The 16,468-nt window shown below is 43.3% G+C and overlaps 1 protein-coding gene across 1 annotated transcript in view; it reads right to left on the bottom strand.

Moving 5' to 3' along the window:
- SNTG2 (syntrophin gamma 2) overlaps positions 1-16,468 on the bottom strand; it is a 384,592-nt gene that overhangs the window by 81,560 nt on the left and 286,564 nt on the right. Inside the window, exon 14 of the mRNA XM_030800009.1 lies at positions 13,981-14,187. Within this exon, the coding sequence (XP_030655869.1) occupies positions 13,981-14,187 (207 nt within the window). The remainder of the gene's footprint in view (positions 1-13,980; positions 14,188-16,468) is intronic.

Genomic DNA, 16,468 nt, shown 5'->3' with positions numbered 1-16,468 from the left:
AAACACAAAACACACACACCATACCACACACCACGTACACACACAACCACATACCACATAACACACACAGTTACCCAGCCTCCAAGACAGGAGAGTGAGTGTTGGTTTTATCCACTCATGAATTCACAATTCCAAGACCTTTCGGCATTTATCACACTCAACCCTAAGACACTTGACCCTGCGACAAGCACAACTGAATAAAAAACTACTTGGAATAAAATGGGCACCGATGTTAAAGATAAGGACCAGCAGGCCTTTCCCATGAGCCTGAATAACTATCTACGTGTCTACATGCACAGCAGCAGAGCATAACTTTACCTCTGTATGTGTCCACGTGCACAGCAGCAGGATATAACTTCATATGTGAATATCTGAGTTTGAATATGCAAACTAGTAATTATCAAATTTGACAAACTTTATATAAAGTTTCTATAATTACACAATATACTTATTAAAAGCAAAGCACTAGCAGTAGAATAATAGGCATCAGTTAGATACTTTCAGAAAGTTTGTAAATGAATGCATTGAATAACTTTAATATGAGGTCACTTGTGAATTTATTGTAATTCGTAATTTGCTTCAGTAGCTAAGAATGCACTACAGCGAGGATTTAAGCGAATGAATAACAATTTTAAGGAAAAGCTGAATTTTAACATAAATTTGGATGAGGCTCCAAAATGGTGAGGAGTCCTAGGAGCCTCTGACCTTGGTGCTTCCCCTGAGAGGAGCTGGAAAAGCTCAAGAGGAATCAAGTGGGTCCCACCAAGGCCAGTCCCTTCCCAGGCCATTTGTGCAACTGTTGTGTATTTAAGGAAAACAAAACATTTAAGAGTCATCAACAGAAGCCACACGATTACATTGGTGCTTTTAACTTAAAGCTGGCTGCCAAACCAGCTCTGAAAGTGATGAGGTAAATTAGAACTGCGATAAGGTTCGTGTACATAATGAAGATAATCTAAAACTTGATTGTGTAATTAAACTGGAGGTTCTGGTAACAAATAATTATCTTTTAATGACCCCATAAATCTATTCTAATCTAATGTTTTTCAATATTTCACCTGACTTTCTCTTAGGTTCTCTTGATTTTTTCAGGAGAAACAAAAATACATTTGTAGTATTATTCTATATCATATTTCAAAACTCATTAACAATAGTGGTTTTTTAAATAATTCAAGAAAGATTTTTTGAAAATTTATCTAGAAAGTTAATTTAAGCATGTAAGAAAATTATGTTTTGCATATTTCCATGTGAAGTGCTTTATAAACATAAATTAATTTTTATAATATCATGCAAAGATATAGTAATCATGTTAGAAATAAGTACACCAATTCTTAGGAAGGTTCAGTGACTTATTCAAAACTATCTTCCCAGCCACTTATGAATTTTAAAAAGGCAGCTTGTGTATCTGTCTCTCTCATATACAATGTATCTAGCTATGGTGCTCAGAAAAGATTTTGCTTCACAGCTGGATGTTATCTGCAATGCCCAGAAATAGCGGTCCTGGAATCCTGAGAGGGCCACCCTGGGCTAGGTGGATGCCTGACTGACCGCTGGAGAAAAGCACCGACTCCAGCCACCTTCCCATCTGAAAACATCGCAAAAAGCATGCAGCACATCAGAGATGCGGTGCAGATACAACAAATGAAAGAAAAGTTTTCTGGTTACAAAAAAACAGCACAAACCACATGAAAGATGATATAAGCAAAAGGCTTCAGAACGACCAAAACAGCCCACACACAAAACCTTAATTCCTGTACGGGAGGGAGGTTACATTCCGAGACCCTTAGGGAACGGCTGAAAGCATGGAGTTAAGGAACCCTATCTGTGCTCTATACGATGTTTCTTCCTACATACATGCATACTTGCGATAAAGTTTAACTTGTGAATTAGGTGCAGGAAGAGATTAGTAATAGAAACGAATAATAAAACAATTATCACTATATACCAGCATCACTGCTCTTGCACTTCAGTAGCCCTTATGTGACATGACTACATCCGTAGGGACTTGAATACAAGCACTGCAACACTGTAAGAGTCGATCTGATCACAGAGATGGCTGCTAAGTGACTAATGGGTGGTGTGCAGCCTGGATGCACTGACAGAGGGGTGATTTGTGCACTGACAGAGGGGTGATTCACGCAATGACGGGTGATTCGGGCACTGACGGGGTGATTCACGCACTGACAGAGGGGTGATTCGCGCCCTGACAGAGGGGTGATTCGCGCCTGACAGGGGTGATTCGGGCCTGACGGGGTGATTCGCACTGACAGAGGGGTGATTCGCGCACTGACAGAGGGTGATTTGCGCACTGACAGAGGGGTGATTCGGCACTGACAGAGGGTGATTCACGCACTGACAGAGGGGTGATTTGCGCACTGACAGAGGGGTGATTCAGGCACTGACAGAGGTGATTCACGCACTGACGGGTGATACGCGCGCTGACGGGTGATTCACGCACTGACAGGGGGTGATTCAGGCACTGACGGGGGTAATTCGCGCAGACAGAGGGATGATTCGCGCACTGACAGAGCTCTGTGATTCGCGCGCTGACGGGTGATTCGCCCGCTGACAGAGGGGTGATTTGCTCACTGACAGAGGCGTGATTCGCGCACTGACAGGGGTGATTCGCGCACTGACAGGGTGATTCGCGCGCTGACAGGGTGATTCGCGCGCTGACGGGTGATTTGCTCACTGACAGAGGGTGATTTGCTCACTGACAGGGGTGATTCGCGCACTGACAGGGGTGATTCGCGCGCTGACGGGTGATTTGCTCACTGACAGAGGGGTGATTTGCTCACTGACGGGTGATTCGCGCACTGACAGGGGTGATTCGCGCACTGACGGGTGATTCACGCACTGACGGGGTGATTTGCTCACTGACAGAGGCGTGATTCGCGCACTGACAGAGGTGATTCGCACACTGACGGGTGATTCGCGCACTGACAGGGGTGATTTGCCTACTGACAGGGGTGATTCACGCACTGACCGAGGGGTGATTCGCGCACTGACAGAGGGGTGATTCACGCACTGAAAGGGGTGATTCGTGCAGTGACAGGGGTGATTCGCGCACTGACAGAGGTGATTCGTATCCTGAGGGGATGCAGCAGGGTGGCACGAGATTCATCACAGTACTCAGAATGATGTGCAATTTAAAACTTAGGAATTATTCGTTTATGGAATTTTTCATTTAATATCTTTGGACCACGTTTGACTACGGGCAACTGAAACCTCAGAAAGCAAAACAGAATTGAAGGGAGACTACTGTATGTCACACTTACATAAACAGGCTTTACATCTTCACTTGAGTTTTCTTTGCTCTTCGTTCTGACAAAAGAGAAAGGAGCATTGGTATTTCTTTTCTTGGCTACCACTGCACTACAAATGGTCATGAAATCTGGAGGGAGGCCTACTACAGGAAGCAGCAAGAAAAACAGAATTGAGGCTTGTAGGACGAGTAAGGAATCTAAAATTTATTTAAATAAAAGAACTTAGCAGATGGTCAGGTAGCTTACCTCACTAGCACCTCCTATCCTCCATAAACAATAGCATGGTGCGGTAACTGACATGGTCAGGTAACAGCATACCTCACTAGCACCTGGTGCCCTCCATAAACAGCAACATGGTACAGTAACTGACATGGTCAGATAACAACATACCTCATTAGCACCTCGTACCCTCCATAAACAGCAACCTGGTATGGTAACTGACATGGTCAGGTAACAACATACCTCATTAGCACTTTGTACCCTCCATAAACAGCAACCTGGTATGGTAACTGACATGGTCAGGTAACAACATACCTCACCAGCACCTCCTGCCCTCCATAAACAATATGTTGCATTAACTGACATGGCCAGTTACTTGATTGAGTTGCCCCAAAATGAGGTTACTTGCGTACTGTGATTAAGCAGGTGAAGTGCATGCTATATTGTGAAACTGTTTCACCAAAAAGTAGTTCCAGATTTGCTTGCAACTGAAAGAGATGTCCCAGTTATATGAAAATTTTGCTGATTAACTGATGACATTTGATAAATGAAATAATCACCATTTTAGTAATGTGGTGAAGTTAATACTTGCCACGAAGTGTCAGAGAGAATGTTACTCATTGGAAAACCAGAAAAGCATTATCTTCCCCTCCTTTCCAGTGGGGATGGAAACCCCACTGACATGGAGGCCCCGGAGTGGGGCCCGACACTTCCGGCGGGATCTCCGTGGAGCTTGTCTGTGAGGCTGTGCCCCTGCCGCCCTCTGAGGAGCAGCCGAGCTGTCTTCCCTCCTCCCCTGCATAGCCCTACACGAAAACCTCCTGCAGGTGCCCAGCTTGCATGTCACCAGCTGCCTCTTCCCTGGCATCATGTGGAAAACCCTGACTCCCTGCTATGGTTCGGATGTGGTTTATCCCAACCAAAACTCATGTTGAAATTCACAGGCTGACTTTGGAGATATCATAGGTTTGGTTCTAGACTACTGCAATAAAGCAAATGTCACAATAAAGCAAAAAGTCTTACTAATTTTTTAGTTTCTGGGTGCATATAAAAATTGGGCTTACACTATATTGTAATCTATGAAGTGTGCAAAGCATTATGTCTAAGAAGCAATATACACACCTTAATTTAAACATACTTTATTGTTAAAATAACCTAGTGGTCATCTGAGCCTTCAGTGAGTCTTCCTCTTTTAGCAAAGGGAGGACCTTGCCTGGATGTTGATGGCTGCTGACTGATGCAGACGGTGGTTGCTAAAGGTTGGAGTGGCTGTGGCAGTTTCTTAAAATAAGACAACAATGAAGTTTGCCTCATCGATTTACTCTTCTTTTCATGAAAGGTTTCTCTGTAGCATGTGAGGCTGTTTGACAGAATTTTATCCATGGTAGAACTTCTTTCAAAATTGAAGCTAATTCTCTCAAACTCTGCTGCTACTTTATCAGCTAAGTTTATGGAATATTCTAAATGTTTTGTTATCATTTCAGCAATATTAATATAATCTTTACCAGGAGTAGATTCCATCTCAAGAAACTACTTTCTTTGCTTATCCATAAGAATAACTCCTCATCTGTTCTAAGTTTATCCTGAGATTGCAGCAAGTCAGTCATCTTCAGCTTTCACTTTTATTTTTGTTCTCTTGCTATTCCTATCAATTTGCAGTGACTTCCTCCACTGAAGTCTTGAATCCCTCAAAGTCATCCATGAGGTTTGGAATCAGCTTCTTCCAAACTCCTGCTAATGTTGATACTCTGACATCCTCCCATGAGTCACAAATGTTTCTGATGAAATCTAGGGTGGTGTATCCTTTCCAGGTTTTCAATTGACTTGCTCATCAGAGGGTTCACTATCTATAGTAGCTATAACCTTATGAGATGTATTTCTTAAGTAATAAAACTCGAAAGTCAAAATTACTCCTTGACTTGTGACCTGCAGAGTGGACGTTGTGTTATCAGGCATGAAAACAACATTGATCTTGGACATCTCCACAAGAGCTCTTGAGTGACCAATTGCATTGTCAATGAGTTGTAATATTTTGAAAGGAATCTTTTTTTCTGAGCAGTAGGTCTCAACAGTGGGCTTAAAATATTTACTAAACCATGCTGTTAACAGATGTGCTGTCATCCAGGCTTTGTGGTTTTATTTACAGAGCACAGGCAGAGTAGATTTAGCATCATTCTTTAGGGCCCTAGGCTTTTTGGAATGGTAAATGAACCTTCGCTTCAACTTAAAGTCTCCATATACTTTGGACCCTAATAAGAGAGTCAGCCTGTCCTTTGGTGCTTTGAGGTCAGGCAATGACGTTTGTCTAGCTCTGAAAGTCCTAGATGGCATCTTCTTCCAATAGAATGCTGTTTCGTCTACATGGAAAATCTATTGTTTGGTGTAGCTTCCTTTATCAGCGTTGTTAGCTGGATCTTCTGGAGAACTTGCTGCAGCTTCTTGATCAGCACTTGCTGCTTCACTTTGCACTTCAGTGTTTTGGAGACAGATTGTTTCCTTAAACTTCATGAACCCACCTCTTCTGGCTTCCAATTTTTCTTCTGCAGCTTCCTCCCTTCTCTAAGCCTTCATAGAATTGAAGAGAGCTAGGGCCTTGTTCTGGATTAGGCTTTGGCTTAAAGGAGTATTGTGGCTGGTTTGTTCTTGTTCAGCACGTTGATCTTGTTCAGAACTTTCTTCATAGCAGCAGTATGGCTGTTTTGCTTTCTTATTATTCATGAGTTCACCGGAGTAGCACTTTTAATTTCCTTCAAGAGCTTTTCCTTTACATTCACAATTTGGCTATTTGGCACAAGAAGGTTTTGACCTGTCATGGCTTTTGACATGTGTTCCTCACAAAGCTTAATCATTTCTAGCTTTTGATTTAAAGTGAGAGACATGTGACTCTTCCTTTCACCTGAATACTTCAAGGCCATTCCAGGGTTGTTAACTGGCCTAATTTCAATACTGTTATGTCTCGTGGAATGAGGAGGCCCAAGGAGAGGAAGAGGGATGAGAAAACGACTGGTCAGTGGAGCAATCAGAACACACTTAGCAGTGACTGATTAAGGTTGTCGTGTTATATGAGCAACATTGGTGGTGCCTGAAACCAATTACAACAGTAACAACAAAAACTGATCACATATCACAGTGACAGATATAGTAATAATGAAAACACTGGAAATACTGCAAGAATTCCCACAATGTGACAGAGATGTGGAGACATGACAGAGCACATACTGCTGGAAAAATGGCAGTGATAGATTTGCTTACTGCAGGGTTTCCTTAAATCTTCAATCAAAAATAAATAATAAAAAGAGTATCTTCAGAGCTTAACAAAGCAAAGCACAATAAAACAAGCTGAGTCTGTAGTTGCTGAGGTAAGGATGTTGGGAGGTGGAGTCTTTAAGAGGTGGGGACTAATGCAGGGCATTTTGGTCGTGATGGCTCTGCCCTGGTGGGTGGCTTGCTGCCATTCTCTAGGTAGTGAGAGAGTTCTCCCTCTCTGGAGACTGGATGAGATTTTTCAGGAATGAATTCGTTTTTACAAGGATAGGCTGTCGTAAAGCCAGGACACACTTCATATTTGGCCCCTTTGCACATGTTGGCTTCCTCTTTGATCTATTGCATGTTAGGACTCAGCAGGAAAGCTCTGGTCAGAAGCCAGTGTCATGCCCTTGAACTTCCCAGCCTGCAGAACTATGAGCTAAATAAGCCCTTTTCCTTTATAAATTACCTAGCCTCAGCTATTCTGTTACAGCAACACTAAATAAACTAAGACTATCTCACTGAGCCTTTGTGCAGGGGCCCACCAGCCAGGTGGATTCCCCTTCCATCTACCTTGGCACACATTACCACACCAGTGACAAATGTGAATGTGCAATGGTCATGCTCCTACGACAAAATCTAGGCAGAATTATCCTGATTGAGGGTAGAATGGTGACTTCTTAGAACAAAACCCATGGCAGAATCACCCTCATTGAGGGCAGAATGGTGAGTTCTTAGAAGAAAATCCAGGGCAGAATCATCCTGATCGAGGGTGAAAGGGTAAGTTCTTAGATGTGACACCAAAAACACAATCCATAAAAGAAAAACTCAATGAAGTGGACCTCATTAAAATTAAACTATTGCTCTGGCAATTAGACAGAATGTACTCTTGTTGCTTGGAGAGTGTTCCACATCATTGCATATGCCAATAGTTCATTCTTTCTGTTGATGAATTCCACTCCTTTATATAGATACACACACATTTTTGATTGATTCCTATGTCAGTGACCATTTGCGTTGTTTTTAGTTATTGTTGTTTACAAATGAAGCTGTTATGAGCATTTTTGCATACACCAGGGTAATGAGAAACTTTCTGGATCTTATGGTCAATTTGTCTTTACATTTAAGATACTGTCGAGCTGGGTGTGCAATTTTCCACAGCCACCAACAGTGAATGAAAGTTCCAGTTCCTTCAACAACACTTGGCATCATAAGTCTTTTAAAATTTACTCATTCCAATATGTGTGTTGTGAGATTTCACTGTTTTAATTTGCACTTCCCTACATGCTAATGATTTGGAGCATATTTTAACATACCTATTTCCCATCTAGAAATCTTTTTTGAAGTGTTTATTCAAGCCTTTTCCCAAATTTCTTATTGTTTTTCTAATCATTGAGCTTTGAGATCTTTTTATGCATTATAGATAGAAGTCCTTTATCAGTTATATGCCTTGCAAATATTTTCTCCCAGTTTTCATATATTCTCTTCATTATATCAGCAGTGTTTTTCAAATAATAGATGCTTTTAATTTCAAGTCTAAATTATCAATTTTCTTTCATGGTTTGTGCATCTGGTTTTGTATCTGAGAAATATTTGCATAACCAGAGGTCACAAAGACTTTACCCTGTTTATTCTTCTAAAAGTTTTATAGTTTTGCACTTATATTTAGTTCTATATTCATTTTGAGTTTATGCTTATATATATAATATTTATGTATATAACGAGTCAAAGTTCTTTTTTTCGTATATGGGCATCCAATTATCCCAGCATAATTTGTTCAGAAGGCTTTCCCTTCTCCACTGAATTGCCTTTGCACATCTTCCATACACAGAAGCTCTTTTTGACTGTGCTGGTCTTGATGGTACGGTAGGAGTGGTAAAGGCATTGATGAATCACAAAGCCACCTTGATTTGCTTAAAATTCTGTTGCACATGATACCAAGCAACTACTAATGCCAGAATATTAACCAGTGTGTGAACAAGAATAGTCTTTGGAGAGTCTTTATAAACAAAAAGGAGAAATTATCAGAAAAATTTCTGAAACTTGGAAACAGGCAGAAGAGATTGGTGTTCTGTGAGAGCAGCTCAGACCAGAGAGCAAACCTAAGTCCAGAAATGGAGCAGGAGGGAAAGACGGGCCCATTAGGGAGAATGCTCCTACCAAGGGAGCTGTGTGGAAGGAGGACAGCTTGGTTTGCCTCAGTGAGGTCCCATTCCCCGAGGCAGACCGGCAGGGGTGTCCTTTCTACACCTGCTCCCTGGGATATCCTTTCTACACCTGTCCCCTGGGGTGTCCTCTCTAAACCTGTTTCCTGGGATGTCCTTTCTAATAGAATACTTTTTTTTTTTTTTTAAACCAGTACCAGTCTGTGGCCTGTCAGGAACTGGGCCTCACAGCAGGAGCTGGGTTAGTGAGCATTACCACCTGACCTCTGCCTCCTGTCAGATGAGCAGAAGTATTAGAGTCTCAAAGGAGTGGGAACCGTATTGTGAACTGCACCTGTGAGGGATCTTGGTGGCACACTCCTTATAACAACCTAATGCCTAAGGATCTTTCACTGTCTCCCATCCCCCCAGATGGGACTGTCTAGTTGCAGGAACACAAAGTCAGGGACCTCACCTGCATTATGGTGGGTTGTATAATTATTTCATTATAGATTGCAATGTAATAATAATAGAAATAAAGTGCACAATAAATGTAATGTGCTTGAATCATCCCCAAACCACCCCCCTGGCCCTGTCCGTGGAAAAACTGTCATTCACAAAACCAGCCCCTGGTACCACAAAGGTTGGGACCATTGCTGACTTCATTTCCAGTCCCCAGGGTGGGTGCTGGTTCGCAGAAGCCAGTCATCCAATGGCGTTCCCTTGACGAGAAGCCAATCAGCCAATGGTGTTCCCTTGACGAGAAGCCAATCAGCCAATGGCATTCCCTTGATGAGAAGCCAATCAGCCAACTGTGTTCCCTTGACGAGAAGCCAATCAGCCAACGGCATTCCCTTGATGAGAAGCCAATCAGCCAATGGCGTTCCCTAGATGAGTACTTTGGTCTGATGGGCTCATGACCTAGGCTGGCACAGCCAGGCTGAAGGGGACATCCTCAGTGGGTTATGGAGGCCATTTTCTGCCTCCCCTGAACACCGACATGAATGCTTGTTGCTTCCGCAGGCATCTTATGACCAGGAGGGGAGCCACACCGAGGCACAATCTAGACCTCAAAGCTCAGCAAGGTGGAGTATGGAAACCTTGTTATGGGAAATAATAGCAACATTCGGTATTGTTTACGGTTGGGTGAGTCAAAAACTTTCTCTTACTTGTAGCCAAAGGCATCCTATCTGATAGATATTTTATACTTTGTGTTTTTGTGTTGCTATTAGGAAAGATATACATTTTTAATTTTAAATTCTAACACGACATAGCTGGTATAAACAAAAATTTAGATAAATTGACATGAAAATGTACAAAAGTCTTGTAAATTGCAGAACAACATGCATATGTGATGACTTTTCAATAAAAAGGAAAAAATATACTTGAATATGTGTAAAAACAGTTTGAAGATTATATAACATAATATTGGCATTTGTACCTCAGCTTGGGAGGCAGGGATGGAGAGGTTGGAACACGGAAGGGCTGTTATTCTCTTACACATGTGTGTGACACTGAATTCTGGATAACTTGGAACAATATTTGTAATGTAGATATTATTTAAGAGACTAATAATGTTGATAAGGCGGTTAAGGACATGCACGAAGCTACTACCCTGATGATGGAGAACTTTTCTGTAAAATGTACTGACCTCACATAGGTGCATTCAGAAACGACTGTGAAGAAGTGTCATGAGTTTAGATCCAGAGCTTGTGAAGGGTGCAGGGCTTTCCTTTCAGAAATCCTTTTAGAGAAGGAATGAACACGCTAATCAATGCTGGAAAAGTGTTACAATTAGTAAAGAAAAATCAACGCTATCAACACTATACACATGTAATTCTTCTGGAGATTTAAAATTGTGAGTCGAGTTGGAATACGATCAAAGTCAGGAAATAGTAGAAAAAACTAGCAAAACAAGCAAAACGGAGATAGAAGGTGGAGAAAAGAAATCCAGCAGTGCTAATGAATCAAGAACACATTTACGGAGAGTTTGAAATACGCCAGGGACTGTTCTAGGCACCTTCACACTATTTCATTTCTGTCACATGTGAGGCTGAATGTTTCAGCAGAAAGAACGTGACTCTCAAGACAGCAATTCTTGAAATCTTGCGTAGATTCTGCCATTGTGGTTTAGTCTCTAGATGACTGTGGAGAAGTAACATAGCCCTTCTGAACTTTCGTTTACCATTTGTAAAATAAACAGGAAAAGAACAACTGTATCTTAGACATATTAAAAAAGTTAAATGATGTACACGCAATGCATCCAGCCTAGTATAGAGTATTAGGCATTTGACTTAATTCATTTACAGATATTACTAAACGTAATATAATTTTATAAGTACTCCATGATGAGTTATAATACTTAATTTACAGTTTATGTAATGGAGTTTTGGAGAACTATTTTCTCTAATTCACGAAGAGGGAGTGGGTCTATCTAATTTTGAAATGCTTTGTCCTTCCCAGGACACCATGGGCAGATCTGATAGAAGTCAGGTCACTACATGGGGTGGAGCTCAGGAAATGCCTGCAGGGTGGGTTCCTAAAACACGGGTCCTGAGTGAGGCGGAAATTGGGAATCCATTGCCCTGAGAGGTCTTGCATGACCTTGCCACCCTGCACAAGGAAGCATCCACCTGGGGCTTGAGGGCATCCACTTTGCTGAGTTGTGAAGATCCAGCAAGTCAGTCATGGGCAGCATGGCACGGCCCTAGCAGTTCTTCCCAACAGTGGTCATCATGGCCCCCACAGCCCCACTCAACACAGTCCTGCAAAAACGTGGATGGATGCCCACGCCAACTTACAGTCTCTGCAGGTGTGCCAACTTGTTAACACCCTCATTGCCTCCATCCCCCATGAAAGGTCTTCGTTATGTCAATCCTGGATTATTGAAAATGTTTCCTCTAAAATTCACCTGGGCACATTGCTGCCTGCTGAGTCCTAGCCCGAATCTTAGATCTTTCATTCTGCCAAATGGAGCATTAGCCTAATTTTTCAATGCTTCCTACTGGGAATGCCTTATCTTCTCCACCTGTGCAAGATACCAGTGATTTTTAAAAGAGATTAACCACTTCCTCTAGGAAAGATGTCCTGACCATGAAAGTCCAACCCCAGCTCTGACCCCACTCCCACCCTACCCCACACCTTTTTTCTTTTGAGACAGGGTATCACTCTGTGGCCCAGGCTGGAGTGCAGTGGTGCCATCATAGCTCACTGCAGCCTCGAACTCTTGGACTCAAGAGATCCTCCCCACTCAGCCTTCTGAGTAGCTGGAACTACGGGCATGAGCTACCATGCCTGGCTAATATTTTATTATTATTTTTTGCAGAGATGGGGCTTCTAGGTTTCTTGGGCTTGGTTTCCCAGGCTGGTCTCTAATTCTGAGGCTCAAGGGATCCTCTTGCCTTAGCCTCCCAAAGGGCTAGGATTACAGGCATGAACCACCATGCCCAGACTTCACCCCCTTTAGTGGAATAAGGATAGTACAGAACATAAGGAAGGACTATTCATAAAGAATTTCTATTTTTTTAGGAATCCTAAGTAAACTTCCACCCTCTAGAATGCTTCAGACATTAATTTCACTACATCTGGGTACTAGATGAAATTACTAACCTTTCACCCTCCCTCCAACACTGTAATTCTATGATTGCTCTTATTCAGGATATCTTCTCCTGTAACCTGTCACCTTCCCATAGATGAGTCTGAACGGCCACCGTGACTCTGCTCAGCCAGGCACAGGCCCTGGGGCACTAGAGGGCGTGGGGCAGCCCCCGCATACACAGCGAATGGAGAATTCTCTCTACTTCTCCAGGATTTACGTTGAAAGCAAAATGATTACGGCTATCATCTAAAGAAAACAAGCAGAAAGTTCACCTTGTCCCAGAAACGCTCTTTCACTTTGCCATTTAATGACTTGAACCTTTAGTACTGATGGTTTCTAAGTGGCTAAATGCCACCATACATTTGAGTAAGTCCCTGAGATGAGGGATCCTATGTTTAGTAATTTTCTTTCCAGTATGTAATGTTCTATAATGGTTAATGAATTGGATGCTTCAAATATACAGGTTACTTTAAGCATCAGGAATCAACCATAATTCCAATTTAGGGTGCCCAATTTGAGGGGAAAATCACAGCGGCCTGGGATAAATGAGAATAAACGTTGGCATTGGTTTCTGTGAAGATCTGGGTGTGACTTCATTCTGTGGACTAACAGATCTCAGTGTGCATTAGTTACAGGGACGCTTTGTGCTCTGTGATGGCACACCAAGGAGCCTGGATACATTTTGACACCCTGAATGAAAGATAAATAACACAGAATATTTTCACATTCAAAGTATATATATGTATATTTAAATGAAGTAGCCATCTTTAGTTACTAAGTTCACACACAGCATTCTCTGCGCTCAGCCAGGTGGGAGCCCTGGACTTTGGTGTGAAGTCAGAGCTCCTCTGTGATGCGTTGCCTCATCTATCTCCTGTCACTCTTCATTCCTGCGGCACGCATCCTCCCTGAAGGATCATCCCACTATTTCGGATAAGGAGGCTTATAATGCATTCTTCCTTATCCCTTCACATGGTATACATTCAAATTTGTGAGTGATATATTTGCTGTTGTCAGGAAGAAAAAGCAATTCAGACACACAAGCTATTTTATATTCTCCTTTGGACCATATTAAGTTTGAGAGGAAGAACCATTAAGGTGCCTTAAAATATTACAAACATCCAAGTAACTGCACGACATATTTTACTCATTTGTAAGCTAGGTGTTCTGTCTCCTGGAGCACAGGCTAGAAGTGTCATCACTTACCAGGAATCTGAGTGCCACATTGGTAGAGTCCCTGCCTGGAAAGCAATGCAGCCCGTTCCTCACATTCAGTGTAGACACAGACACAAAATCCTCTCCTCCCCTTCCCTTACACTACAGCTCACGTTATCCATGGAGCGCATGACTCCGTGTGAACGATCATTTCCACACAGTGGCTCAGGTGAAAAATTCTCACCTTCTGAAGATTCCCCTTTTCCCCCAATAAATTGCTACATATACCCCAACGCTTTGTCTCAGACACCCGAGCAGGTGTAGGTGAGAAGAGTGTGAGTTGTTCACTCACCCCGGTTCTCTGAACTTCCATGAATGTGGCTCTTTGGAAGGACTTCTCCCACACGGCCAGCTCGCTGCCAAGCTCCACCTTGAAAACATGGCTCTTCCCATGGCCGGCCATGACGCTGAAGCAATAGGGCCTCTGGTCCTCAAAGTCAAAATCTTGAAGACCCAGATACAAGTTTGCTTGCAACCAGCAGTCCTCTGTGAGCCAGAACTGAAAAACAGAGCATGGATTGGAAACGTGCAGCGCTGGAAGGTCATTCCCATGCTGAGGGCCCTGGCGTGGGGAGAAGGCAGCGTTTGCGTGATCTGGGAAATGGTCTCCTGGGTGCAGACAAGTAGGCAAATTCAGAGCAATGAGCCTTCTCATGCACAGCTGGTGCGGAAGTGGTCCACAGACAAATATCTGTCAATAAATTATGTCAAAAGCCTAATTCTCTGTAAGTGCCTTTCCCTTAAAATACCGGTCACCACACATTTTCCTGTTTTACTGTGAAGAGAAAGATGAGGCTGGGTGTGATGGCTCACGCCTGTAATCCCAGCACTTTGGGAGACTGAAGTGGGTGGATTGCTCGAGCCCAGGAGTCTGAGACCAGCCTGGGCAACATGGCAGACCTTGTCTTTACAAAAATAAATGAATAAATAAAATACAACAAATTAGCCAGGTGTGGCAGCACACGCTTGTAGTTCTAGCTATTTGGGAGGCTGAGGCAGCAGGACTACTTGAGCCCAGAAGCCCGAGGTTACAGAAAGCCAAGATCACATCACTGCACTCCAGCCTGGGTGACAGAGGGAAACCCTGTCTCAAAACAAACAAACAAACAAACAAAAAAACCAACAAAAAAGATAAAGATGAAAGTCTTGAGACATTGATGCTTGTGTTTATCACAAAACCAAAAAACACTGAAAACACCGCCACCACTCAAACTAAGTGCGTCCCCTGCGCCTCCGAGTCTCTATAGAATTACTGACTCTTCCTCTCCTCGCGAGTTCACTGTCCTGAGATAAAGGACCGAGTGCCCAAAATGCCTCTAAAGCACGACAAGGCACCCGGCCACCCAGGAGCTCATTCCGCCAACCCAAAGGCCTGACAAAGGGAATGATGTAATGATGTTGTCCCATTTCTGGTTAATCGTTTAACCCAGAGATGTAAGTTACTCACAGCATGTCTATTATATCACAGGTTTTACTCTGTGACCACCAAGGTGACTTGGATGCTGCCAGCCTGTGCTACACAGAGCAGCCTGGGGAGCTCCCCACTTCTTTTCCCCATCTGCAAGGTTGCACCCCACTTCGGGATTCATTTTCTCAAGGGCAGAAGAGAAAGACTGGGGGTTCCAGTTGTCACAATTACTAGGTCAACAGCATGGAGGTGCATGGTGAACACACACTCAATACCTGGCTGGCACCTCTCTGTCTCTGTGTCTCCGTCTGTCTCTCTCTGTCTCCATTTCTCTCTATGTCTCTGTCTCTCTTTGTGTCCCTCTCTTTCTCTCTCTCTCTGTTTCTGTCTTTCTGTTTCTATCTCTTTCTATTTTATGTCTGTTTCTCTGTCTCTCTCTATCCCTCTCTTTGTCTCTGTCTGTCTCTCTCTGGACCCACCTCAGTTCTCAGCTCACCCATTCATTTACTGGTCCACAGATCCACCCTGAAGAGCCCCCACCAGACACCTTCCTGGGACACTGCACCCCAACGTCAATTTTGCTGCACCAGTCTCTCCCCAGTGAAGGGAAACAAGGTGAGACACCTGGGCTGGGGTTTCCAAAGTCCTGAATGAGAATGTGGTGTTCACCCACAGCCCTGCATATGGCAGCATAAAGGAAGGGGAGCTGCCTACCTGCTGGGTCTTCCCATCATGATTCAGAGATATCTCCATTCACTTGGGCCAACCAGCCAAGCTGGACAGTCCCCACTCACACTTACGTTCAAGGTCCAGTCCCAAAATCCACATGAACTCAGCAGTTGGCCAAACAGTTTTACTTGAAATATGCTGACACATGCACTCTAGGCACAGGTTTGAGGTAAAAGCTACGACTGGTGTGTTTCAGACAGGCCTCCTGGCCTCTCCGGGGGGAATGCCCTGGCTCTCCTGGCCCCTCAGATGGCTCTGCAGGATGACCCTCTGCTCATGGAGAGCATTGCACATTTATCCCTGTGCATCATCCAGACACCAAATGCCTTGTGGTGTGTGCACGTGAGAACATGTGTGCGTGTATGTGTGCACATGAGAATGTGTGTGCACACATGAACATGTGTACATGTGGAAATGTATGTGCACATGAATGTGTGTGTACGTGAATGGGTGTAGTGTGCATACGTTGCTAACCCTAAATGAGCCTTGAGTACAGAAACTGCACTTTAATTCTGGGGCCCTTTGGATCCTCTCCTTCAGGTGGGATACCTGGAACCTATAGGGTTACACGTCACAAACCAAGAACAACATGTTCATCATTGACCTTATGGTGCAGAAAGTATCTCTTTATCCACTGAACTTA

This window comes from Nomascus leucogenys, chromosome 19, assembly GCF_006542625.1.
Source record: "Nomascus leucogenys isolate Asia chromosome 19, Asia_NLE_v1, whole genome shotgun sequence".
Lineage (NCBI taxonomy): Eukaryota > Metazoa > Chordata > Mammalia > Primates > Hylobatidae > Nomascus > Nomascus leucogenys.
Note: the sequence above shows the minus strand (reverse complement) of the source record. Positions and strands in the feature narration are given on the sequence as shown.